This window comes from Mauremys reevesii, linkage group 4 (genome assembly GCF_016161935.1).
Source record: "Mauremys reevesii isolate NIE-2019 linkage group 4, ASM1616193v1, whole genome shotgun sequence".
Classification (NCBI taxonomy): Eukaryota; Metazoa; Chordata; order Testudines; family Geoemydidae; genus Mauremys; species Mauremys reevesii.
Window position 1 is genome coordinate 98,914,065 of NC_052626.1, and position 27,272 is coordinate 98,941,336.

At 40.8% G+C, this 27,272-nt stretch overlaps 1 protein-coding gene across 6 annotated transcripts in view; it reads left to right on the plus strand.

Moving 5' to 3' along the window:
* The window catches only part of DENND5A (DENN domain containing 5A), a 109,337-nt gene that overhangs the window by 13,135 nt on the left and 68,930 nt on the right, over positions 1-27,272 (plus strand). For all 6 annotated transcript variants that reach the window (XM_039535825.1, XM_039535827.1, XM_039535828.1 and 3 more), the window contains exons 2-4: positions 18,881-18,952; positions 19,597-19,706; positions 20,593-21,253. In XM_039535825.1, the coding sequence (XP_039391759.1) occupies positions 18,881-18,952; positions 19,597-19,706; positions 20,593-21,253 (843 nt within the window). The remainder of the gene's footprint in view (positions 1-18,880; positions 18,953-19,596; positions 19,707-20,592; positions 21,254-27,272) is intronic.

The window sequence follows — 27,272 nt, forward strand, 5'->3', positions numbered from 1 at the left end:
CGGTGCCTCCTGCTGGTTGCTCTCCGAAGTTAGCTCAGTCCAGCCCTGGAGCACCCTCTGCAGGCTGGTGAGCCACCTGTTATTAGGCCCCCCCGTGGCCCTCCCTGGACCTGGTGCCCTTTTACATGGGGTGCTGCCCCCTAGCAGTAACCCCTTTCTCACTGGGTCTCCCTTTCTCTCTCAGGGAACCCCCACCCTCTATCCCTACCTTGCCTCACTATTTGGCTACTGCCAGTCATTGTCTAGCCCCACACTCTGGGGCAGACTGCAGTATCAGCCAGCTCATCACAGGCAAAGTTGGGTTTGGACCTGCTGCCTTGGCCTACCCCTAGGTTGCCCTCTGCAACCCACAGTACCTGTTGGCCCACTGCTAGGCCACAGCCTGGGGCTTTCTAGGCTGGAGCTCCTCAGCCTTCCCCAGCCCTGCTGCACTCAGGTATCCAGTCTTAAGTAGCCAGGCCCATCTCTCTCTATAGCCAGAGAGAGGCTGCCTGGGCTCCTGGCTCATAGCCTTTTATAGGGGCCAGCTGTGGCCTGATTGGGGTGTGGCCCAGCTGCAGCTACTTCCCCAATCAGCCCAGCTTGAGAGTAGCAGCTCTCAAGCCCTGCCAAGCTGCTTTCAAACCCCTTAAAACCCCGAAGCAGGGGATCCACCCTGCTACACATCCCTAAAAACATTTTCCAAACATTAATCCTTACAAACATCCCTTTGAGGAGAGAGAGATGCGTTAACTTCATTGCACTAGCAAGATAACTAAGCCTGACATTAAGTGACTTGTCCAAGGCCACAGAGGGATGTCTGTGTCAGAGTTAGTATTGTATTAGAATTTGGCAGTTCCTGGCTCCCAATCCTATGCTTGGACCAAACCTCTTTAAGAGAGATACAGGACTAGAATGTCTGACTCGCAGCTAAGCTCTTCTAAGATCTTCTAAAAATAAACACAGTTTTAAATGATTTTTAAAAAAAAAGTCAGGTAATTCAGTGAGTTTCCTGAGAAACAGTTATTTTGGGGCCTTACGTAACCTCATGACTGACTAAGGCAAAAGTACTGTTATCTTGGTCAAGAGCACTTCCACTTCCCTTTTTAAATACTGAAGTGAAATTGACCTGCTTTGGCTGTCTGTACTGCATTGCAAGTGTGCTGGAGGGACTCAATTGCTGAAGCAATCTTATCTGTAACTTTTCTATGTGTTGGGGGCTGGAGATGGGATATTGACATTTGGGGCTCTTGGTTGTAGAATTTGTTTCCATCACTGCTCCAACTAAGCTGGAGTTTGTCGACCTACATGAAATGCTCCAAGGATTTTCTATTTGCTCAGGCTTTTCCTAGGTAGGTAGAGTCTTTGTGTGTGCGTATCTGGGATGGGTAGTCGGAGGATGTCACAGTTTGTGTTAACTGCACGTATATTCCCTCTCCCTGGTCCCTTGAGGGCACCAGCTTAAGGTTTCCATCTCCCAGACATCACCTCTCTTGGGTGGAGACATGGCTCTGTTCTTTCTGACTGGGGTTTTAAAGCTGCACAGCTGCCTGCCTTAGACTTACTGGGGATATCACAGTGTAACAGTCAGCACCTGTGCATTGCTTTCTTTTTGGGAACTATGAACAGTGTACTGCCAGCAGTTACAAGTTACCATGCAGCTCTTTCTAAGCAAGCAGATTTATTCTTAAGGTAAAAGCATTACAGAGAGAACCTGTTTTTTAAAAAATAAATAAATAAATTCCTATATGCCAACTAAAAAGCTTACCAGCAGTCCTGTGTGGCCCCAGTAGGTCAAAACTTTTCTAGCCCTTGCCCAAGGGTTGGTGCCCCCTTATACAGAAGGGCCTGTCTGTTTGCCGGATCAGAAAGAAGGCCCTGAATCAGGTTAAACCTAGCCGCTTTATAACAAAGGCCCTTTCTTTGTCTGTTGGTCTTTGGAAAACCCAGTTTGAACCAGTATATTAAAGCCTCTGCATGGGGTGGACCTCTCTGAAGGAGCGGTGATAACCCTCCCCGCTGGAACTTCATACAATTCCCAGCCCACAATGATACACAAACTTAATACAATATGGTCCCCAAAGATATTGCATGCTGTTGCAATAGCTGTCATAGAGGGCATGGGGAGAGTTTCGTACATGCTTAAAAGAATCGTGACACTTACTTTAGATGTGTATAGAAACCATCATTTCCTCCGGGAAATGGAAAGCAAATTGTTATATAATTAATTAAAAAAATAATTTATTCTTATTAATCTCAGAGGGTTTGGAAGGACTGGCTCCATACCTATGGCAACAGCTAGTCCAGATATTTTCACCCAGTGAAGTTGTACTACATATCCTGCACCTCCATTGCGTTTGTTCCATGGGGGTTGCTATTTTCCTGCTTGTTAGGCAGGTGGACAGGAAGAGACTACAACAGGAAAATATTTATTGTGCATCGAAATCAATGGACATATAAGTGATGATTTTTTTTAAAGATGTGCAATATATGTCTTGCCGTAGAGGAGGGGGAAAAAATCTGTTACAAACAGCTTAGGGTTGCTTAGCTGACACAACCTTAAACAAGGATGTAGTGGGAAAAGGAAGAACCTTTCCCCAAACTTAACTGCCTACATGCCACATTAGCTGCTGTTCCTGTCACATTCCTAAAAGAAATGCATCGATTAGCTGTTGAGTTTGAAGTGATTTCTTTGGATCACACTATAGCTGAAAACCTTAACTATGACCTCAGAAATATAGACCAATATTTAGTCAGTTTCCTAGTTGGCAGGTATCCATATCCCAAATTAGTACCCTTGTTTGCTGCACACATAAGGACTACCTTTTAACTTTGGGCTGTTTGGTCAGGGTTAAGTGACAGTGGAGCACAGGATTACTATTACAGTCACTAGCATGCAAAAATCCCCAGGTGTATTAAGTTACAAATATGAGACTCATATATTGCCTGATGACACAAAAACTGAGTTAAGAACCCTGCCTAAATGACAGGAGACCTACCAACATAGTGGATGAGACCTTAATAGTCAGTAATAAAACCAAGGCTGTTATAATAAAATAGTATCAGAGGGGTAGCCGTGTTAGTCTGGTTCTGTAGAAGCAGCAAAGAATCCTGTGGCACCTTATAGACTAACAGATGTTTTGCAGCATGAGCTTTCGTGGGTGAATACCCACTTCTTCGGATGCTTGCATCCGAAGAAGTGGGTATTCACCCACGAAAGCTCATGCTGCAAAACATCTGTTAGTCTATAAGGTGCCACAGGATTCTTTGCTGCTTCTATAATAAAATAGGTACCTGTGGTCCTTAAAAAAAATATTTGAATATAAATAATATGTTGCTTTTCTTCTGAAGACTGAGGCTGGAGTTTTTCAAAGAGGCCTAAATCCCAGTCTTGGTATTTAACCTAATTGATCTGATTTATTGTTCAATGTTTATTAGACTTAATGATTTCCCAAGAGGAGGAGTAACTGCAAGCATTGAATGTGAGAGTTCTAGGGTAAAAATGGAAAGAATTACGTTTTTTTTAGCATGTCCAGGGTGACTGAGAGAGGAGGAAGAAAAAACTGTTGAATGAAAAATAGATGTGGTTCTGTTTGAGGAGAAAGGTTTGAAGGAAGGAAGGAAACGAGTCATAATTTGGAACCAGAGTTGTCCATCTTTGTAATGGCTGTTCATTTACAGATCTGGCAGCTGCAACTTTGGCTGAATCTTGTTTTTGTTCCAAGAATCCTTGTTTAACAGTTGCATTTCTTACTTCAGCTACTGCCAAGCCTTGGATGCTGTTTCCTGTTTTTATAGCTTTCACAATAACATTGCTAAAGAAATAAGCAAAGGATCTTGCTAGCCTTTCAGAAGCAGGTGTGAGCTTGGCTGTGTATCAGTAAGAGCTTCTCCTGACTATAATGCTAGATTGGGTTAAAACACAACCCCGAGGAGTCATTTTAACTAACATGTTAAACTTGACTTTTTAGCCAGTGTAGGCAGGGACCAGTTATGTTTAACATTGTGCTAGCTGGTCATGGTAAACCTGTGCTACCGCTAATATGACTTCTCAAGGTAGTGTTTTAGCACAACCTAATTTACTAATGAAGATAGACTTTAAATGACTTAAACCTTACTACTGACTGTTTTTGATGTCTGCTCCCCCCTCCCCCCCCCAAAAAAAAGCCTTTTCAAAGTGTTAGAATGTAACTTGCTGAGTGAATCAAACATACAGGCTGAAATGGTATGGACTTGAGCATTCGGTCTGAAATAATCATAAAGCCTGGAACCACAGGTTCAGATCCCATCAGGGTCTACTCTATTATTCTTCTGAGGTAGATGAACGTGGTTTTGTTGTGTGGGACTTTGATGAGGCCTCCAACAACAGAGGTACGGTCTGCTCAAGTATGAGAGAACGATATTTGTCCTGTTCTGGCCAGAATATCCGTTCTCCTTGTGTAATGGGCTGTGCCCTTGGGCTCCACCAAGTATTGGAAACCTTTTAAAACACCAAAAGGTGTTTGACAATATCTGTACTATGCATTTATGCTAATTCATAATTCTGGACAACCTCTCAGCTTCTCTTTTCTCTCTATCTTCAGGGACTTCATCATAAAAGGAAGTTAAAATAGTGGAGAGGGTTTGGAGAATATAAGATGATTAGACCTATATTTAAAAATTATTTTCTAATATAGGGCCTGGATCCTATAAAGATTTATGCACATACTTAACCCTACATCAATAAGATTTACTCAAGTCAGTGGGAGTACTCTGTTTAACATTGCACTTTTATGTAGTCCTGTTGACTTGATCGCATAAAATTAAGTCTGTGCATAAGTGTTTTGCAGACTTGGGGCTTCAGTTCCTGTGACATGCCAAGGCACAATTAATCCAGTGGGGGCAGTATCACCCCCACCCTGCAACCTCAGATACCTTACAATGCCTTGCTGAAGTAGCTCCCACCTGGGCTGCTCATAAACATGCAGGCCACACCCTGAGTGTCTGTGTGTAACTGCAGCCTGCCAGCTACATCCTGGCTCTTACCAGCCTTGGTTATGCTGCAGGGTTACCCCAATACACCCCAAGTCCTGGATCAGTATGTGCTGTATTGCCCAGCCCTCTCCTGGACAGGACAAATATATTAAGTATGTTATTCCCTTAAGGGAATAATATGCCAGTTTATTACTTAAATGAAGTTATCTAGATAGTTAAACACATTGGATTAGATAAAATCTTTCTTTGTAGTTAATAAACTTGTTTTAAGTGAATACAAGTAATGAGGCATAAAAGTCAGAAACAGGTACAAGAAAAATAAAGATAAAACACTTACTAGTGTTTAACTTAACAAACTATATCAGATTCAAGGAAAATTTCTTACCACATGCGTCTAGTAAGGTTATTGACCAAACTCTTCATGTCAGGACTCTACCCAAAGTCCAATGGCTGTTTTCCTTTTTCTTAGGTTCAATGTCAGAGATACACAGAGGGAGTGAGAGGGGGTGACTTGGGGTGTTTGCCCCTTCTTTTTATAGTTTCAATCCCCCTCTTGAAAAATGTTTCCCGCTGGGAACTAGGAGACAGAGTCTGTGTGGAAGGATGTTCCCTGCTGTTTTTTCCCACCTATTTTGAGCTTCCTTTGTTTTCCCTTCCTGGTTGATGACTCGGTTTAGTGTTTAAATGCATATTAAGAGAAACATACACTCCTTTGTTCAAGACAGGCCTGTTTGACCAGTTTGATGCTGCGTGAGTTTTGAACATGTACTCTTGACATCATACAGGGGAATCTTAAAACGTCACATTATTACAGTGTTGACACACACATTTTATCGGGACAATACAGACCAGCAAATTATGAGTTTTCGGATGATACCTCACATGGCATACCTTGTACAAAGATTATTACAGTAGCGTGTAGGGTGTGAAAACAGAGATTTATTCAGTCACAGTTCTTAACTATGCAGAAATAATGAGTTGAACCTATACATGTTGATCAACAAAACTGAGCCAGAAGCAAGATTAGCTGGGTCTTTATTTCAAGAGGGTAACTAGGTGTGCTTTGTGCCCTCGGTTGAATGTATCTTGGATTTACTTGTATGTGAGTGTCTTCTGGTTAGTTTAACACTCCTTGATAAATCTTCCCTTATAGGCATTCTGCTAGATTCAAACAGGCCTGATGCTTGGTTAGCAAAAGCTTGAAAACGAGATGTAGGATTTTAAGTATATTTTAACACTGGTTGTTCCTTTTGGGGGGATTAGAAGAAAACTTTCTGGGGCTGTCTTTGAAAACACCTGATAGCAAGCTGTAAATACACTTCACCAGTTAGCAAAGACAGGAGCTATCTTAGGCCTGGACTAAACTAGGAACTTAGGTCTGTATAACTACATCTCTCAGGGGTGTGAAAAATCCCCACCCTTGTACGACACAGTTAAACCAACCTAACCTCTGGTGTAGACAGTGCTAGGTAGATGGGAGAATTCTCCCACCAACTTAGCCATCGCCCCTCGGGGAGGTGGAGTACCTACGTCGACAGAAGAAGACCTCCTGTTGGCATAGATATTGTCTTCACTGCAGTGTTTCAGGTGTAGAAAAGCCTTTAGGGTTTTATACTGCTGCCTATCACTATAGTATCTGAGTGCCTTCTGAGTAAAATCAATAGCAATTTTGAAGTTCTTAGTGGACTTCATGGAGCCTCTGGCAGTAAAAACCGAGTTTGGTAATAGGACTTTGTGTGTGTTTTAGATTATATTAAGTTCCTTTGATATGTTTGGGGGGGATTGTTGGGATTTTTTTGAAGTAGAAGTGGGGTGGTGTCATTTTGCGGGGGCTTTCTTATGGTTGGGACAGGGCTCTTTGAAGAGGAACATACTACTAGAAAATCACGCACCTTTACAAATTGCATTTCATCCCAAAGCTCTTCACAAACATATGCAGCACCTCTGAAATCTGGCCACTTCTGGAAGAAAACCAAATGGTACATCTTACAATAGATTTTTTTTTTTAAAAGACCAGAATGGACCATTAGATCATCTAGTCTGACCAGCTGTATAATACAGGCCATAGAATGTCATCCAGTTACTTCTGTATTGAGCCCAATAAAGTGTTTGACTAAAGCATATCGTCCAGAAAAGGTATCTCATTTTGGTTTGAAGACCTTAAGAGACAGAAAATGCACCACTTCCCTTGGCAGTTTGTTCCAATGATTAATCAACCTTAGTGTTAAACATTTGTGCCTTATTTCTAACTGAACTTGTCTGGCTTTAACTTCCAGCAATTGGTTCTTGTTATACCTTTCTCTGCAGGATTAAAGAGCCCTTTAGTACCTGGTTTTTCTCACCATGAAGATACTTGTATACTGTAGCCCAGGGGTCTTAAACTCAAATGACCAAAAGGGCCAGATGAGGTCTAGTGCATTGGCCTGAGGGCCACATCACTGACATCCCGACCCTCACTGTCCCCGGCCCTGCCCTCACTCCACCCCTTCCATGAGGCCCTGCTCCTGCCCTGCCTCTTCCCTTCCCTGTCACCAGGGGGTGCAGGAGGGATGCAGGGTGTGGCAGGGGCTCAGGGCAGGGAGTTGAGGTGCAGGCTGCTCCTCCAGGTACCTCACACGAAGCTCCCATTGGCTGCGGTTCCCTGTTCCCGGCCAATGGGAGCTGCGGGGGGGCGGTACCTTGAAGCGAGGCAACGCAGGAGCCCTCTGCCTCCTGCCCCCTCCCCTGCGGCCTGAAGGGACGTGCTGCCAGCCGCTTAAGGGAGCAGCGTGGGGTCGCGGCGCCACGGTGGGCAATCCCGTGGGCCAGATACGGCCCGCGGGCTGTAGTTTGCCCACCCTGGCCTGGAGGTAGGCAGAGGGGGCGGGGAGCTTGGCGGGACGCACAGAAGAGCCGGCCCATGGGCTGCATGTTTGAGACCCCTTGTAGCCACTTCTTGATCTTTTTAATAAACTGTGACTGGGTGCCTGGAGGGGCCACACTGAAAATGCCACATTCAGGGCAGACTGCAAGAAATAAGGCAGACAATCCCCAAAGCTGGTGGTTTATTCTATAATTAGATTCACCGAGCCAGTAATAAAAGTGCTTCTGCAGTACCACATTGGCTAACCAGAAACCAACCACAGTCCCCTTTAGGCATTCCAGTCCCTGGCTCCCATCTAGGCAAACAGGTCTAACGTAGCGATAAGTCTGGTGAATAGTGTTTTCAGTAACTTAAAGCTCTGCCAATTCCAAAGGATCAGACACTTACCTTCAGGTCAATATATTTTTCAGATCTTACCCTAATATCACAGTCATACAATCCTTAGTAAACTCACTAGAGATTTATTAAGAAAAGAGTTATTGAATGGTTAAGGAATGTTGTACAGACGAGTGATTTTCATTGTTCATAAATCAGGATCATAGCAGTAATGTTATATCTTCTGGCTTGTAAAAGTCTCTTTGGAATTATCCCAACAGGTCAGAATCCAAAGGCAGCTTAGATGTAAAGTCTGTTAGTCTTTCCATGCTTTTTCCAGGGTATTCCAAATAATACTTGGAAGATCTCAGTCCCACAGTTTAAACTTTCCCTGTTCAATGTTCAGCAGATGAGAGATGACAGGATCATGACCCAGGTCCAGTATTTATAGCTCTCTAACAGGCTGACAAGCCTCCTCAAAATAATTGTCACAGCAGGGCTTTCCTCCTAGGAAGAACAGGCAATGCAGATAGTTTGTGGACCTTTGCTTTGAAGTTAATCTTCTATTTCCTATTCATTCAGGTAAACTAGTCACACTCATTTACATAAGGCAATTAGCCTGGCCTTTATAACAGAGATAGTTAAGCTGAAGACAGCCTAGATAATTAGTTTCCTGCAGTATCTCACATCTTTGATTTTAAGACTAACTGAACACAGTGGCCAGAGCCGGATCCAGGTTTTTTGCCACCCCAGCAAAATAAATACATAAATACATCTGGAGTGCCGCCCCTTGAAAAGTGCTGCCCCAAGCACATGCTTGGAATGCTAGTGCCTAGAGCCGGCCCTGACAGTGGCATACATAATGTAAGGCAATTAAGACAGTAAAAGGCTTTAGCATCTAAAAGCTAATTGGGTTACATTGGAAAACTTCTAACAAGATCAAGGTAAACACAGACAAATACATTTAGCAACTATTCTTTGATTCTTATCAATACAAAGTGAATGAGTTGGGGATAGCTAGCCTAATCAATATTTCTTTGATACTCAGACATAAGTGGATTGTCTTGATTGCAATTGCACTGCCTCTTGTTAAATTGTTATGGAGTCATTCATACATCATTTAGCTGATCTGTCAGTGTCACATAAACTAAACAGTAAAAGTCCTTAAATCTTTCACTGTAAAGTGTTTTCTTCAGGCCTTGAATCACTTTTGCATCCCTTCCACTTTTTTCAACATCCTTTTAAAAATGTGGACACCAGGAATGGATGCAATATTCCAATATCTGTCTTGCAAGCCAACTGTAACTATACTTGGTGTGCGGATTATAGGGCAGGAGCAGTTTGTAGGTTTATTACTTATAATAATCTTATGGGGTTGCAATTATTCTCCCTTTATGGGAAAGATTTCTTAAGTCTTTTTGTATATTCTGTGAATTCTATTGTGGGTTGAATCAAGACTCCCAGGCCTGGTCTACACTACACGTTTAAACCGAATTTAGCAGCGTTAAACCAATTTAACCCTGCACCCGTCCACACAACGAGGCCCTTTATATCGATATAAAGGGCTCTTTAAACCGATTTCTGTACTCCTCCCCGACGAGAGGAGTAGCGCTGAAATCGGTATTGCCATGTCGGATTAGGGTTAGTGTGGCCGCAAATCGACGGTATTGGCCTCCGGGCGGTATCCCACAGTGCACCATTGTGACCGCTCTGGAAAGCAATCTGAACTCGGATGCACGGGCCAGGTAGACAGGAGAAGCCCTGCGAACCTTTGAGTTTCATTTCCTGTTTGCAAAGCGTGGAGCTCTGATTAGCACGTGTGGCGATGCAGTCCCAAATCCAAAAAGAGCTCCAGCATGGACCATACGGGTGATACTGGATCTGATCGCTGTATGGGGAGACAAATCTGTTCTATCAGAGCTCCGTTACAGAAGACGAAATGACAAAGCATTTGAAAAAATCTCCAGGCTATGATAGACAGAGGCCACAGCACAGTGCTGTGTGACAAGCGTAACAGAAAGTCAAAGAATCAAATGGACGCTCATGGAGGGAGGGAGGGGGTACTGAGGACTCCAGCTATCCCACAGTCCCCGCAGTCTCCGAAAAGCATTTGCATTCTTGGCTGAGCTCCCAATCCAGGGAAAAAGGGCGCGAAATGATTGTCTGCCGTTGCTTTCACAGAGGAAGGATTGAGTGACGACATTTACCCAGAATCACCCGCGACACTGTTTTTGCATTGGGATCTCAACCCAGAATTCCAATGGGTGGGGGAGACTGCGGGAACTATGGGATAGCTACCCACAGTGCAATGCTCTGCAAATCGACGCTAGCCTTGGTACATGGACGCATACCGCCGAATTAATGTGCTTAATGTGGCTGCGTGCACTTGACTTTATACCATCTGTTTTACAAAACCAGTTTATGTAAAATCGGAATAATCCCATAGTGTAGACATACCCCGACTATCATTCTTGCCTGAAGCTGAATTGAGAATAAGTATTTCATTCTTAACTGCCAGTCCCCCATGGAATACATTATCTGCATTTTGGAAGTAATCATATTCATACTTGATACCTGTGTGTAATCCTGTTTGACTGTGCAGCATGTTATTACATAATGCTGTTTCCACCCAAGAACAAGAATATTAAGAAATCAAAAGGGTGTTATTTGCTGTTTACTTTAATTTAAATATGTTCATGTACATTGCACTGCAGTTTCTTGGAAGCAGGCTAGAATTAACATACATACACTAATTTATAGTATATTCTATTTGAAATTACCTTAACTTTTATGAGTAGTATTTGTTTTATAGATCAGCTTTGAATTAATGTGTGCATTGCTGAGATGTGTTCTCTCTGTCACTCAGACACTAAGGGCTAGATTGTGACAAAGATTGCATAGTGCCATGGGTGAGGAGGACTACCATCCCTACACGTTCCCTGGCCTAGATTTTGGGCTTGGAAATGTAGAAGTAAGTGGGTGTGGAGAGACTGTGAGGGGAGTTGATGGAGACTTAGCTCTGCTCCGCCAGTGTGCTGGCCAGCACAGCTCGGCCAGCATTGGGAGTGTCATTTGCTGCTGCTGCACACCACCAGCAAATCACTTCATGTTATTATTTAATTTGTTGCATTATATTTAGTCAAAGGTTAACAGCCTTTAAGATTTTTGAATATTTAATCTCTTTTAATATCTGATGTCTTAATGAGGGGAGCATCGGTCTTTATACCACATAAGATTCATATAAGCATATGTAAAAATATAAATTTGATGTTGCTGCTACATCCAGTATGACTTATCATTCAAAAATGGAGTAATAATGTAAATGTACATCAAGACTGAATGAGCTGGATCAATAACATCCTGTATCATGGCCATTTAAGAAAAGAAATGATGCTTGGCAGATGGTGAAAAGCAACAAATTATTGAATCAAAATCAATAAGCTTAGTTTCTTTGTAATTGTTTTGAGCAGCTCAGACTCTGTACTGGAGCCAATAAACAAATGAAGGTGGCACTGTGAATGATTCTTTAAGGTCCGTGCATCATGATCAATCAAATTTGCTTGTATTTTTACAGGCTTCTTTTGGTTAATAAAAGGCTCCTCTCCAAGTTTGCTGTTCCTGCAGTAGGGAGTGACAGTGGAGCTTTACTATGCTTCCTCTCGCATCGCCCTTCTGAGATTGTTCTGTTCCTGTGCAGTTTTCACAGTCTTGCACAATTTAAGTTACAAGAATAGTAGCTCTGTAGTAAAAGGCTTTTATAAATATCTCAAGGTGGAAATTGTTGACAAACAGGAGTTTGTTTGTGTGGTTCTTTTAAAGGCAGTTTTCCTGTTCAATTATAAACATCTTTAACATCTCCTTTCATCCTCACCCTTTTCTGTTTAAGGATAAATGTGCTCTGTGAAAATCAACTATTTTATACTATCTAGTGTTGAAAACAGGAGCAGAAATCTGCCACGGTAGCATGTGGGCTGCAAAAATTACGTGACTGTGTTAAAAGCAGGAAAGAATCCCCTTGCAAACATATTTTCATTTTTTTTAAAAGAAAAAGAAATGGTTAGGAAAAAACAGATCCATAAAACCCTGAAGTTTTCCTTGGAAGGGATTGGCACTGGAAAGGGTACAGGTAATAATTCCTGGGCAGATAGTATAACTGGACCCCATATAAGTTACCTAGATGCATTTAATATAATTAGTATGGTTCAGATCTACTATATACAATTAAGGCTTTTCTGCATTATAATTAACTAATTTTGTAACCATCTGGTCACAGGGTTGTCACAAATGAATTGTGTCCATGTACAAAGTACTTAATATACTGTACAGTTAATAATAGTGGCTGCTAACCATGCATTGTCTTAGCCAATGACTTCCTGTAAATAGGTGGTAACTGGAACTGCTGGAAAAATGAATTGGTGAAAATGTTTGAGGTTTCCCTTTTTCAAAGTTTGAAATAGACTCATTGTCCATTAATGTGATTAAAAATAAATAAATTTGTCACTTTAAAAAATAAATAAATCCAGTTTTCGGTAAGATTGTGGTTTTCAGTAAACTATTTTGACAACTATGTCAATTAAGATTCATGAAACGCTTCATGGGAAATTTGTCACATTGACCATTTTTCTACAAACTTTTTTTGTTTTAGAAGAGACAGTTTTTCTATGATGAAATGTGTGCAAAAGATTTCAATCCATTTTACTTGTAACATTGTTCTTTTGGTGTATAGCTGGGGACCCTTTACTGTGCCTATCTCATTTACTTAGCAGGCATTCCTTCCTCCCAGCTTTTTGTGAAAATAGGACATCCTTTGTGGGATTGCTGATGTAGCCGCAACCTTATATTATTATGGACTCATATACTTGAGACTTGATGATAAGCAGGCCAGGTGGGAGACAGGAAAAAGCCTTCCCCTATTGAATCCAGAGTAGTTCTTTGACGGGTCATCAGGAAATGATCTGAGAGAACCAATTACTAAAGACATGAGATTTTTTTCTCTAGGTTACAAATTTTGGGAAGCCTAGTTGACAGGACTTTGCAAAGTACTCAAATGAGGTATCACATGCAGAACATTTTTTCAGATTGCCGCCTTAAGAAGATTACTGTTGTGTGGGTAATTTCATTTCCAAAGAAGACTCAAATCTTGCAACTCTGAGGAGAGTTGCTGAAGGGAAAGGAGTTTCTGGGGCCTAAACCTTGTTAATGGTCTCAGTCGGACAGGACTTAGCTGTAGGTGTCCTTTCCCGTTAAGGTGTACCACACAGGATTACTGTGGGCAAACACAGAGGAGAAGCCTAACACAAGAGAGGAGATGTGGTTTGGCAAGGGTGCAGGTGACACACCTCATGACATGGTCTGCTTCCAATTTTCAAAGGAAACCTGGTGGCTTGTTGTTTGTCAGATTAAATGCAGTTGGTTGTTTGAGTATGGGATATTCTAAATACATGCAGCAGCAGTTGTACTGAATGTGCAGTGAGTAAATTCAAATAAACAGATGCATGGCTAAACCCATGATGCTATCTGAATTGAAGAGCAGTCATTTCATAGTCAGTATAAACAAGGTCGGGACTGATTGGCTAGTTCCTTACCTTGTCTCATGATTCCATGCAACACAAAGAGTATGTCTTGGTTACTAGAGGAGTAGCATGAACTCTAATAAGGTTGTGAAAACAAGTTAATTTTATCAAAGTTATCCAATAGAAATCATGTTAAAGGGTTCTTGAAACCTGTTTAACTTTGTCCTAGAGTGGACAGGTTCTTAGTTTCCTTTACATGAGTAAGGTCTGGTCTTCACTACAGACCTATGTTGGTATGACTGTTGCTTGGGCGGGGGGGGGTGTGAAAAATCCACACCCCTAAGCGACGTTGTTATGCTGACCTACACCCCCCCCCCCCCCCACGTGTAGACAGCTCTGTCAGTGGGAGAGCTTCTCCCGCCGATATAGCTACTGCCTCTCATGGAGGTGGATTAACTATGCCAATGGGAGAGCTCTCCCTGTCATCTTAGACCATCTTCATTAAAGCGCTACCGTGGCACCGATGCAGTGTTTTAAGTGTGGACTTGCCCTAAGACAGCTCATCAGATGAGCTTATTTAAAGCTCAACCAGAAGGGAAGGTATTGAGCAACATCTGTGAGTTGCATCAGCTCAGTATTGAACTTTGATGCTTCCTGACAGTGTAAGTGTGTATTTAATACTTTTCTGTGATATGCCTCACAGTCAGCATTACGGATGAGGGTGGGAATTGAAATCTTGGGATTCTGTCTGTGTTTGCAAAGGATCCTGGGGAGAGGAGGAGATGATAGTGACTTTCCATGTCAGGCAGGTCTTCCCCAAGAATTTGTAATCTATTTTGAGGAGATTGAAGTACCTTTACCAAACAAGAGTAAAGTGTCAAAGGATGGAAACTGTAATAAACACAAACTCCGTTTGTGTTCCTAACTATTCAATTTTATATCTTAACCTTATTCTTGCTTACATAATTTTCATTTAAACCCACCAATTTCTGTGGCTTCTTTTCCACTTTCTTGATATTGTGGGGACTCTGGAAAAATGGGGAAAAGATAAGGTAGAATGAAGGGAGAAGAGGAGGGGTAGAGGTGAAAGGCTGGAAGTACAGTAAGGGTCAGAATGACGAGAACATGAAGCATAGTGAGGTAAAACAAGTAAACTTTTTCCTCCCTGGTTGCTGTGGGTCCCCCATCTGTGCTGGGACTTTCTGAGAGGAGGAGTTTTTAAGCTGTATCTTCAGAGCCTATGTGTGGGCTGAATAATTGATTGACAATAACTTACCTTGAGTTAAAACTCCAGTGTACAAACCCTTTCTGTGTGATGGTTCAGTACCTTGCACAGTGGCGGCCCCAATCTCAGTAGGGATCTCCGCATGCTGCTGTAATATGAATAGTAATGTTGTATTATGAAATTGGCTCATTATATTGAGGCATGCACCAATATGTTCAGAAATGTGCTGGCCTGAAGTAAACTACTGGAAAACGGTGTTGCCAGACCGCAAGATTAAAAAAATCACAAGATTATTATTATTATTTTTAATATTCATTAATATGTTTTTGGGGTCTGTCTTTTGAGTTCTGACTCCCCTCCCCTCCCGCTGTGTGTGTGCATGACGTCGTGTGTTGCCTACTCTCCCACGTTTATAGAGTAAGGTGACTTTTGGTTGCCTCCTGCAGCTGCTCTTTCCCCCAACCCCCAGATCAATCCTATTCCCTTTCCCCACATCATTTCAGCTCCCTCCCAGCCTCACTTCTGCTCCTCCTGGGGTTCTTAATCCCTCCCCAACCCTGACCTGTGGGGGCTGCAGCAGGGTCCCCAGATTAGGGGGAGAAGGGGGCAGCTCCATGGATGTCATTTCCCTCTTCCCCCCGCCCTCCCTTTCCCAGGTGCCATCCTGCTGTTCACAGGAGGGACAGGGTAGCAGAGACACCCTGAGCTGCTGGGCTCTCCTACAGCCTCTTCCCCCCGCCCCCTCCTATGAGAATAACTGTGTCCCCTGAGAGGGAGCCAGGAAGAGCCCTGCCTGGCACCTGCGTCAGCTGTGATTGGCTGCTCTACCCTAGGGGGAAGGCCAGTGGGGAAAGCAGACAGTCTCTGATTTCACCTATATTGCAGAGCCACACTTTCTTTTCTTGCTGCAGGTCCTTAAATATATTTCAGACAGCTTCTCTTCAGTGATATCACAATGTTACTCTTTATTGCAGAGATAAAATGGTCTCAGTAAACATGTATTTTGAAATTGATCATCATAATGAAATGTCCTGTTAAAAGAAGGTTCCTAACCCAGGGAATATTTGTTTTTAATTTCTTTTAAACGTCTGCTGATATTTGTGGTTTTGGGAACCTGGTGACTGAAACCACCTACCACAAAGTGTAGGAGAGAAGTTGGCATGCAAGTGTTTACTCTGTCTGAAATACCATGGAAGAAGAAAAACAACAAACTAACTTAGTAACTGTCTGTCTTTTTTTCTGAACTGATTAAAGCTGACATTACATCATTCTAGACCGACATAAATATAGAAAACAGTAGGTGTTTTAAATCTCCTGACTTGTTTTTAAAAGCCTGTACTACAGAGATCTCTAGGGTTTTTCTTTGGCATCTGTGTGAAAGTTGAGAGATCTGGGGTGGCTGGGTGGAATGTCATTAATTTTTTTTTACCCATTTTTGACAGAGTGGCAGCTTGCATCTAGGCCAGTGGTTTTCAAACTTTTTTTTTCTGGTGATACAGTTGAAGAAAATTGTTGATGCCTGCGACTCAACAGAGCTGGGGATGAGGGGTTTGGAGTGTGGGAGGGAGTCAGGGCTCTAGGCTGGGGGTTCTGTGGTGGGGCTGGGGATGAGGAATTTGAGGTATAGGAGGGGGCTCTGGGTTTGGGGGGGCTCAGAGCTGGGGTAGGGGGTTGAGGTGCAGGAGGGGGTCAGGTCTGGGGGTGCAGGCTCTGAGGTGGGGCTAGTGATGAGGGGTTTGGGGTGTGTGGGGAGCTCAGGGATGGGGCAAGGGATTGTGGCGTAGGGATGAGGCGTGGGCTTACCTCCGGCGGCTTCCCACCTGCCCTGGCACTGCGGATCATGCTGCACCCTGGAAGCAGCCAGCAGCAGGTCTGTCTCCTAGGCGAAGGCAGGTCTGTCTCCTAGGCGGAGGTGCTCAAGCAGCTCCACACGGCTCTTGCTCACAGGCATCACTCCCTCCCTCCCCCCCCAGCTCCAGTGCAGAGCCAGTGCTCAGGGTGGGGGCAGCACGCAGAGCCCCATGGCCCCCCTGCCTAGGAGCTGTAGCTGCTGCTAGCCGCTTCCAGGGTGCAGCATGGTGTCAGAGCAGGTAGGAACTAGCCTGCCTTGGTCAGATAGCACCGCCAATGGGACTTTTAATGGCCCGGTCAGCGGTGCCGATTAGAGTCACTGTGACCCAGTGCCTGACATTCCACGACCCAGTACTGGGTCGCGACCCACAGTTTGAAAATCACTGGTCTAGGTTGTTGGGTTCACTTTTCTTTTAGTTGTTTCATTTTAAACTCTTCCATAAATGTCATTGTTACTAAATAATGCTTTTCCTTGACTCTGACCCTCCAAATGGTCTTGTTAGTTACATTTTAGAGGAGTTACATGTGGGTCCTTATTTTTTTTTTTATACCCAGATGTTCCTATTAATAGATTTCAAATTTTCCCAAATAGGCTCTTGCACAGAAACTAGATATAGCTTCAGTACCATATAAAGATATACATAATTACAAAACCAGCTGAAAAAGGCTGCATGGCAATCAATCTGCACATCCACCGTTTTTTTTGTAAATATATCAAACTAAACTCATGAAAGTGAAAATTGGGGGCTCTTTTTTAAATATGGGGGATTAAATATCAGGTCCTCTATTAGGTTCTGATTCAGGAAAAAAGTCACTGTTCAGTACAGCATTTAAAGATGATTAACTTTGAAGTACACCTCTACCCCGATATAATGCGACCTGATATAACACAAATTTGGATATAATGCGGTAAAGCAGTGCTCCGGCGGGGTGGGGCTGCACACTCTGGTGGATCAAAGCAAGTTCGATATAACACCGTTTCACTTATAACACGGTAAGATATTTTGGCTCCCGAGGACAGCGTTATATCGAGGTAGAGATGTATGTGCTTAAGTGATTTCCTGAATTGGAGCCCTTGTTAGGGATTTTCACTTTAAGAACCCTATTAAAAGAGTTGGTAGAGTTTGCTGCTGTGTTCCCTCAGAAAGCTGTATTTGGGAATGTGGGGGCATTTTGCAGAACCTAATGTTGTGTAGCATAAAGATTTTAAGCCATCTCAGTCAATACAGAAGTGTAACTTTAAATATTACTGTAGAAGAACAGAACAAACCCAACAAATTCCAAATCAGCTTCCTTTGCTGCTTAATTATTATGTACAAGATAATAAATGAGGGGTTGAAATGTGGTGGGGGTTTTTTTGTTTTGTTTTTTTCCTTTTGCAGGTGTTGTTGAAGTCTCTGGATTTATTTAAAGCATGCGATTTCATGTAATTGTTACAGCAGCTGTCACCAACTGCATGCTTGCTAACCACATTCTAGTAAGAAGGCAAAGGTTATTTTGGGAGGCAAATTTTATTTGCCTTTTATATTTAAAACAAAAAAACAAGTATTAAAAATCACAGTTGGTGAAATGAGCTACAGCAGCAAGACCCATGATGGTTAAATTTTATTCTCTGGAAGTTAAATTAATCCCAACACAGAGGCTCCAAATGAGGCTTTATGGGCCACTTAGGCCTCCCATTACTCTATGGGGAAAGTTAGCACCATGTCCATGCAGCACTTAAATCTCACTTAAACCCTGTTTTGAAGGTTTACGTAGGTCTTAAGTGGTGAATAGGCCTTGGACTGGGCCTTTGCGTGGGGTGAATTTCATCATCTCCTCTTAAGGGAATTTTAGAATATGGCTTTTAAAGAAGGCGTTAGTTTAACATATAGTTAATTACCACTGCAGCGTTGTCTTGGCCATAGAAAAGTGTTGCGCAAGAATTCCTATCCGCTGAAGTGTATTTATTGTTGACATTTCTGATGGCTTATTAATGCTCCGTTTTTATAGCTATTAATATGCTTAAGAAGTATGTGTTAGGAAAATATAGCATCAAAGATCTATTGTGTGGGCTAATTCTGTATGAAATATTGTGCATTGGTCACTTCTAGCTGTATAATTTTTGAATAGTTCACATTATTCAATTGTAATGCAGTGTTGTTTTTATTTGTTATATAGCACTATGCCAGTATATACAGGCCTCTAAAACCCGAGATGGTGCCGGCTGTTTCATTGCAAGTGCAGTAGAAGGTAAAAGGAAAAAGAAAAGAAAAACAGCACAAACTTTCTAGCTCTTTCAATATCTTTTGTGCCCTTTGACCTCTTAACTTCCTAGATTCTTTCTTCACAGCTGACTTTTTTTTTTTAAATATAGTAGGGGGTGGATTTCCAGACTGTCTGTCTCCAAGAAGAAAATTTGAGGAGATTAAGTGATGTCACTTCTGTGTCTGTCTCAAGCTCTGTCTTAAGCTCTTTGCTTCATCTTTGCATCTCTTGTTTATTTGTGCTTTTCATGGGTAATACACTGCAGAACATAATCTGAATTGTATTCTATTGCTGTTCTCCAAACAGAATTTGAAATAAACCAAATGCAGCTTCTACAGTTGCTGCTAAGAAATAAAGACAAAACAGTAACTGTAGACTGCCTCTAGCACATTCATATTTTAAGAAAAGCGCAGATAAATAATTGTGTATAAATGTTACCAGTGCTAATACTTTTCAGTCTAATTACATGCTAACTATCTTGCATTTTCTGTTTCTGTTAAAGGGAATGTCTGTACTTAATTCACTTATCTTCACGTTTGGCTACTGATATTTGCTTTCTGGCCTTATGTGAAAGAGCTTGGAAAGAGAATGAAATGATTGACTTGATATTTTTTCTTTCACTTTTTCAGGTGAAAATTTTGAACAGACTCCATTAAGACGCACATTTAAGTCTAAAGTTCTTGCTCGTTATCCTGAGAATGTAGAATGGAATCCTTTTGACCAGGATGCAGTGGGAATGGTCAGTATGACATAATGTGCTCTTTGTTTCTGTTGGTTTTTAAGACTAGTGCTCCCTTTACTATAATGATTAAAAATAAATGCCCAGCTGGACTCTTTCAATAAATTATCTTTTGATAATGGCAAAATAAAAAGCTGTAGTACAAAATGTTAAATACTAATTGACAAGCTACTTTAAATTTTGCAGATTAGTTTAAATGAAACAATTCGCATTTGATTTTATACTTGGAGAATATAAAAAGAAGGCATTTGCCCTTAAAATAACTAATTATTTTCATATCATGCAATTTTAGGGCCAGAAGGGACCTCAAGAGGTCGTCTAGCTCATCTCCCTGTGCTGAGGCAGGACTCATGATGAATCATTTTTTACCCTTATTCTGCAGTATGCCAGAGAGTAGGCTGTTGGAGTAGAAGTGAGCATTAAAGGATTAAATTAATCCTTTTGTGGTTAATCATTAGTTGTTCCATCTACATCTATTTTTTCTATTTCAGGGAATGGAATTTAACTTCTTACCTCACCTTATATTTTTACTATGCTTTATATAAAACAGATGTTCTTCTTTTAAAAGCAAAAATCATGATCAAAACATTTTTTCTTCCACTATTTTTGTAGGGTGTAATACTGTTCCTATTGGCAATCAGATGTGGGCCTTATGCTGCATGCCTTTGTTCTGTGTAATAACTCTTAGTTTTAATGTGTTTGTGTTTAAGACACTACCTAATGTAATGTCTTATAAAATCTGTTTAGAGAGAAATGAAATGTAATGTCAGTTCTCAGCATTCTCAAATGCTGTCTGAAAAATGCTTGCCAAAAAATTTGAAAGAACAATCAAAATGTAATGTAGTATTTATTTAACTTTTCCCACTTCTTTTGTTTTCTTTTATAGCTGTGTATGCCTAAAGGGCTTGCTTTCAAGACCCAAACTGATTCCAGAGACCCTCAGTTCCATTCGTTTATAATCACCCGTGAAGATGGCTCGCGGACATTTGGGTTTTCTCTCACATTTTATGAGGAAGTTACCAGCAAGCAAATCTGTAGTGCAATGCAGACATTATATCATATGCACAATGCTGAATATGACATTCTGCATATTCCACCCATAAATGACAAAGAGAGCTGTAGCAGCATAGAAGACTGTAATGGAACTTCTGTATCAAAGCTACAGCGTTTTAACTCGTATGATATTAGCAGAGACACACTGTATGTGTCTAAGTGCATTTGTCTGATTACCCCAATGTCTTTCATGAAGGCTTGTAAGAAAGTACTAGAGCAACTTCACCAAGCTGTAACTTCTCCTCAGCCACCACCGTTACCTTTGGAAAGTTACATCTACAATATTCTCTATGAGGTTCCTCTTCCTCCAGCAGGGAGATCCTTAAAATTTTCAGGTGTTTATGGACCAATTATCTGCCAGAGACCAAGCACCAGTGAACTGCCATTATTTGACTTTCCAGTTAAAGAAGTTTTTGAATTACTCGGAGTTGAAAATGTGGTTCAGCTCTTTACTTGTGCTCTTCTGGAATTTCAGATACTGCTTTATTCACAGCGTGAGTACTCTTGTCTTGTCCTGTGTAACTAATGGTGTCATTTTTTTAATAGAGATTAAAAAAATAAATAGCTGTATTAAACTGCTATTGGCATGTCACTGCTGTCAGTGTGTTGCTGCTGTCAGAGTGATTTAAATCAGACCTCACTGGAAACTTAAGGCCCTCAGCAACTCTGAAAATCATAGTATCTAACTTCAGGCACTTAAGTTTGAAAATATTGGCCTTACTTTAATATCCCATGTGCATGTAATGACGTGAGACAGGACAGGAAAGCTGGCCTTCTGCTTTCTTTGCAAAATCACCATTAATTAGAGGAATAAATGGATGGTTTCTCCCCCATTTCTCCCCAGCTTGCTGAATTCCTGCTCTGACTTCACTCAACAAGTGGCATCTTAGGTGTGGTCTACACATAAATTAGGTCGACACAGCTACGGCACTTGGTCGTATAAAAAATTCACAGCCCTGAGTGCTGTAGTTGTGCTGACCTAATCTCTGGTTTAGATGCAGCTAGGTCGATGGAAGAATGCTTCTGTCAACCTTGCTGCCTTTCCTTGTGGATGTGTAATTCCTACACTGATGGGAAAAGCTCTTCTGTCGTTACAGGAAGTGTCCACGCTATAGTGCTGTAGCAGCATAGCGACGGTGCTATAGCTATGTTACTGTACTGCCTGTAGTGTAGACATATACAGTTGTAAACAGGTTGGATAAAAATCAATGTTGTTTTTCTTAAATAAAAAAAAGTTTTTTTTTCCTCAAAAAGCATTTTATCAAAAAATCCGATCTAAAGAGAGTTTTAATTAAGTTACATTATAGCTCAAAGATATCTCATCATGGAATAGGGATTATAAATTCTAATTCTATAGTATGAAACAATATATTCATGTAATGTTTAAGAAAAGTTTTTTGTAAATGCGTTCCAATAGTTTGTGGATTAGGGACCCAATCTTATGGGGTGCCAGGGGCTTCTGTATAGATTATTTAGGTTAATCTTTCTATCTACCCAATAGCAGCAAAGAGTCCTGTGGCACCTTATAGACTAACAGACGTATTGGAGCATGAGCTTTCGTGGGTGAATACCCACTTTGTCGGTTTACCCACGAAAGCTCATGCTCCAATATGTCTGTTAGTCTATAAGGTGCCACAGGACTCTTTGCTGCTTTTACAGATCCAGACTAACATGGCTACCCCTCTGATACTATCTACCCAATGGGACTCAGTGCTCAGTCTAGAAGATGCCATCAGAGATGCTTAGTTTTGCAGCTCTCAAACTGTGCAGTTGTCTCCCCAGAGATAACATGCTTGTTAACAGCAAAAAATGTTTTTAAATAAATAATATATAGAGGTGAGAAATAACAGACCTCAACTCTGTTGTCCCTCTACAAATTTGTGTACACAGAGTCAATCCCTTACCTCTTTCTAAAAGTACAAAGTTTCAAAAAGTTCAATGAATAGAAGATTGTTGGGGGCGGAATAGATCTGGACAAGGAGAACAAGTCTGAAGATAAATGTGAGAAGGGAGGGACTGGCAATAGAAACAAAAGTGAAACTGTTTGAGTAGCATATTCTGGAAGTCTTGAGGTCTTTCAGCGTAGCCTTCATTGATTTGAGATCTACCATACCATTCTCATACTAGAAGGGAAAACCTATAATGGCAGCAGGCCATAAAAGAGACCCATTTTGGGAATATTTTAATGAAGTTCATCTACCTGTGGATAAGACAGGCATGCGTGCAAAATGCAAACAGTGCAACAAAGAAATGCAAGGCCTAGTTGCCTGAATGAAACATCATTATGAGAAGTGTTCCTTCTCACGAGGAAGCTGCGCTGAAGATGATGAAAGGAACATGTCTGAACATGCAGGATCTTCAGGTTGGTTAACTTTTTTATTTCATACTTCTTTCTTAAGGACTGCCTGTCTTCCTGCTGTAATATTATTGGATTCTCATGTTTGAGCAAATATAGTTGTTACTCTAGGGTACAATCATTTTAGATGCGGTTGTGATAAAAAATAAACAGCTGAAATAGGCAGATCTTCCTTTTACAATTTCACCTTTAAAGTAGTACCAAGTGTCAGCGAATGCAATGAGTAATACTAAATGAACAGTATGGTAATAATAAATAAATAACTGCATTGACTTACTTTGTTTAGGAGAATCCATCCTCAACATAGAGGATTCTGAAGACTATCCACCTTCAAGATCATCATCATTTTCTATAGTTTCAGAGTTATCTGCCAATTATAGTGTTTCAGTCACATCACGTATGTCACATAGCCACAGTATATCACCTATAGCAAAAAGAAAGACAATCTGCATCATCCAGAAACAACCATAGATAAATTTGTGATAAGAACCAGTAGATTACAAAAAGAGGTAATTGATTAAAAAAAATTGCCCGGTTTGTTTATGCAACAACCTCTCCTTTCTGTGTGATTGAGAACCCACACTTCATTAACATGGTTCAGTCATTAAGACCAGGATACAGTCCACCCAACAGAGCAGATGTCGCAGGCAAATTGCTGGATAAAGTGTACGATAGAGAAATTGAGCAGTGTGCAAAAGGTCTAGAGGGTGAAATTGTTAACCTGAGTCTTGATGGGTGGAGCAATGTCCACAATGATCCTGGTGTATGTTCTGGTGTGACAACAAAAGAAGGGAATGTCTTCCTTACAGAAACAATTGAGACATCAAGAAGTGCACACACAGCAGAATACTTACAAGAAGTCGCAGTAAAAGCTATAACAAACTGAAAAAAAATTCAAATGTCTAGTATGCAGCTTAGTCACAGAAAACGCTGCAAATGGATCCAAGATGAGAAGAAATTATTTAGAAGAGAGTGAAGAGAGTCCCAAGCTAATAACATACGGTTGCAGTGCTCATTTGATGCACCTCCTAGCCAAAGACACCAGTGTTCCAAAAATAAAGGCTAATGTTGTTGAAATTGCAAAATACTTCCATAACAACCACTTTGTAGCAGATGCTCTGAAAAAAGTGGGAGGAACCAAGCTAACTCTCGCACAAGATGTGCGATGGAACTCAGTAGTGGACTGCTTTGAGCATTATATCAAGAACTGGCCTAATCTGATGACCCTTTGTGAACAAAATTGTGAAAAAATAGATGGCATTGTCACAGCCAAAGTTCTCAACATTGGGCTTAAGAGAAATGTTGAACACATGCTGAGTACCCTGAAGCTTATTTCTGTAGCCTTGAACAAAATGCAGGGCAATAGCTATTTTATTGCTGACGCTGTTGAAATTTGGAAGGAACTGAGTGAGATCTTAAAAAGAGAAATATGCAGTGACAGAGTTAAATTACAAGCATTAAAAAAACAAATGAGACTCGTACTATTTCCAGCTCATTTTCCTGCAAATATTCTCAGTACTCAGAACCAGGATCGCACCTTAACTGCAGAAGAAGAGGAGTTGGCTATGACTTGGACATCCAGCAATCATCCTTCCATAATGCCAACTAAAATAAACTTCAGAGCTAAGGGTGAGCCATTCAAGAAATATATGTTTGCTGCTGCTGTTTTAAGGAAAGTCACACCAGTGAACTGGCGGAAGTCACTTAAGCACTTGGATTCAGAGACTGTTGAAGTGATAATTTCACTTTTAACACCGCTGGCTTCTTCTGCCGGTGTAGAAAGAATATTTTCTTTCTTTGGACTAATTTATTCCAAATTGAGAAATCGTTCAGGACCTGAAAAAGCAGGAAAACTTATTTTTCTTTTCCAGATTATGAGCAAACAGGAAAATGAAGGTGAAGATGACTGAGTTAGCTGCAGAAGACAATATTTTAAGTTTCTCATATCGACCTGACTGACACAGTCAATTTTTTTAACTATTTCATTTAACTATTTTAGTTAAAAACAATTTTAACAAAAACAAACCTGATTTAAAAAAACTTGAATGTTTAACTAAATTCAAAAATTCATATGCTAGTTTTGTTAAAATATTATGTTTGCTGTTGAAGAAAAAGTCCAAAATATATAACGTTGTTGTTGTTTGTTGTTTTTTGTTAAATAAAACGATTTTAATGTCTTTCTGGTGGTGTTCTCCCCTTAAATACAGCATGGAAAGAAAATCCACCAAATATTAATGATTAACCTGTTGAATTGGAGATAGTTCACCTCCCAGTGACTTCATAAATATCTGCTTCAGTTACTTTTGGTAAATGAAATAACCAAACAATCATTCATTTTCTGATATAGCTGTAAAACTAATCTGAAAAGTTTTTTCAAAATCACTTAAAAATGTGTAGTGTGTGCCTTCTAAAAATGAAACCTACATCTATCTCTGGGTTGTGAAGAATTTGTATTAAGGTTATAACAACCAACAAGAATGCACTTTTATGTAGAAATCCATGATTAAATCGAGTCTTCCTGACTAGTGATTTTAAGTCATGATTTAAGTCATGATTTAAATCAAATCCACCCTGGTTGTAAACATACAATGAACTGTATGCCCTGGGTTGCATTTCAAAAGGCATACAGTTAATTGTATATGAGAACAAAAAAAAATTGTGCAACCAAATTTTCTGGTTGGACAAGTCTTTTGAAAAATAAAATTTAAATCTCCATTTTCTGTCAGGCCCTGAGCCAACTCTCATTGAAGTCAAATAATATAAATTAAAATATAAAAGTTTTTTAGGAGGCGTGGCAAGTGCTAGATTAGATCAGCATTTGCTTTCACATGGTTTGTTTTTGTTTTCTACATCACTTTTTTTCTAACACCTTTGCAAAAGCTTTAAACACACCAGATTTCAGTTGCTACATTAAGCTTTTGTCAACCCTAGGCTTCTCTGTTGGTGTAATTCTGTTGCAGGAAGTGGAGTTATGCCCACAGAAAATTTTGACTTTTCTTTACATTTCCAAGGGTTGTTGCCAGTTGTGCAGCCCCACCAGCAGTAGCAATGGTGAATGTGCTAGTATAGACTGCATATCCGCAGTCTAGCCACTGATGGCAAAGAAAGTCAAGGGCACAGTAAATCCCAAGGTAGCTTGTGTTAATTACATCATCTGCTGGTTTCCAGTATGATTTTTTTCCCCCTCTTGTCCCATATAGAATAATCTCTGAAATAAGTAGAATACAAATAAAATGTGTGTAAAATGACTAATTACTTATTGCTTAAGAAGTAGGACATATTTTATAACTTATGCAGATCTACTGTACCCTGCATGTGCAACACAATATTCAGTTACACACAGCAATGCGAATGCAAGGCGTTTGGGGAACTATCAGAACTATGTGTACATTAGGAGCTGAGATGTGTATCTATTTTGACCATACCTGAATCATGTCCAATCCCAATTATATAATCAGGCATCTTTCTGTATTGTTGCAGTGAATTCGTATACTTGAGCTATTGTATTGTGTGCTTTCTTCACTAGTTAGCTACATGAGAAAAGTAGTATAAAATGGGTTCATTTACTTTTTTTATTCAAATATAGAATAAGTTATGACATCATGTAATGATCCTTTTGTGGATTTACAAAACAAACCACACCTGTACCCCGATATAACGCGACCCAATATAACACTAATTTGGATATAACACGGTAAAGCAGCGCTCCGGGGGGGGCGGGGCTGTGTGCTTCAGTGGATCAAAGCAAGTTCGATATAATGCGGTTTCACCTATAACGTGGTAAGATTTTTTTTTTGGCTCCCGAGGACAGCGTTATATCAGGATAGAGGTGTATTTCATGGAGAGTAACTTTTTTTTAATTTTGTGAGTCACTAGAATACACAGTAGGCAGATTTCTCTGTCTCTTTGGTGGTTCAGTAATAGTTTTAGGGTTTTTCTGTTTTGGCGGTTGCAACAGATGTTTCCCATAAGATACTTCATAAAATATAAATCTATTATCCTTCTAATAATCTGGTTGACAAGAGATAGTGTGATCAAACTGGCTTGTAGTCACCCTGGAGACATGTCCAGTAACAGATTTGTGTACATGTAGCTAGTCAAAAGGAATGAAGGAAGAAATATATATAGTGCCATGGGTACTGGGTGAACCCCCTTTC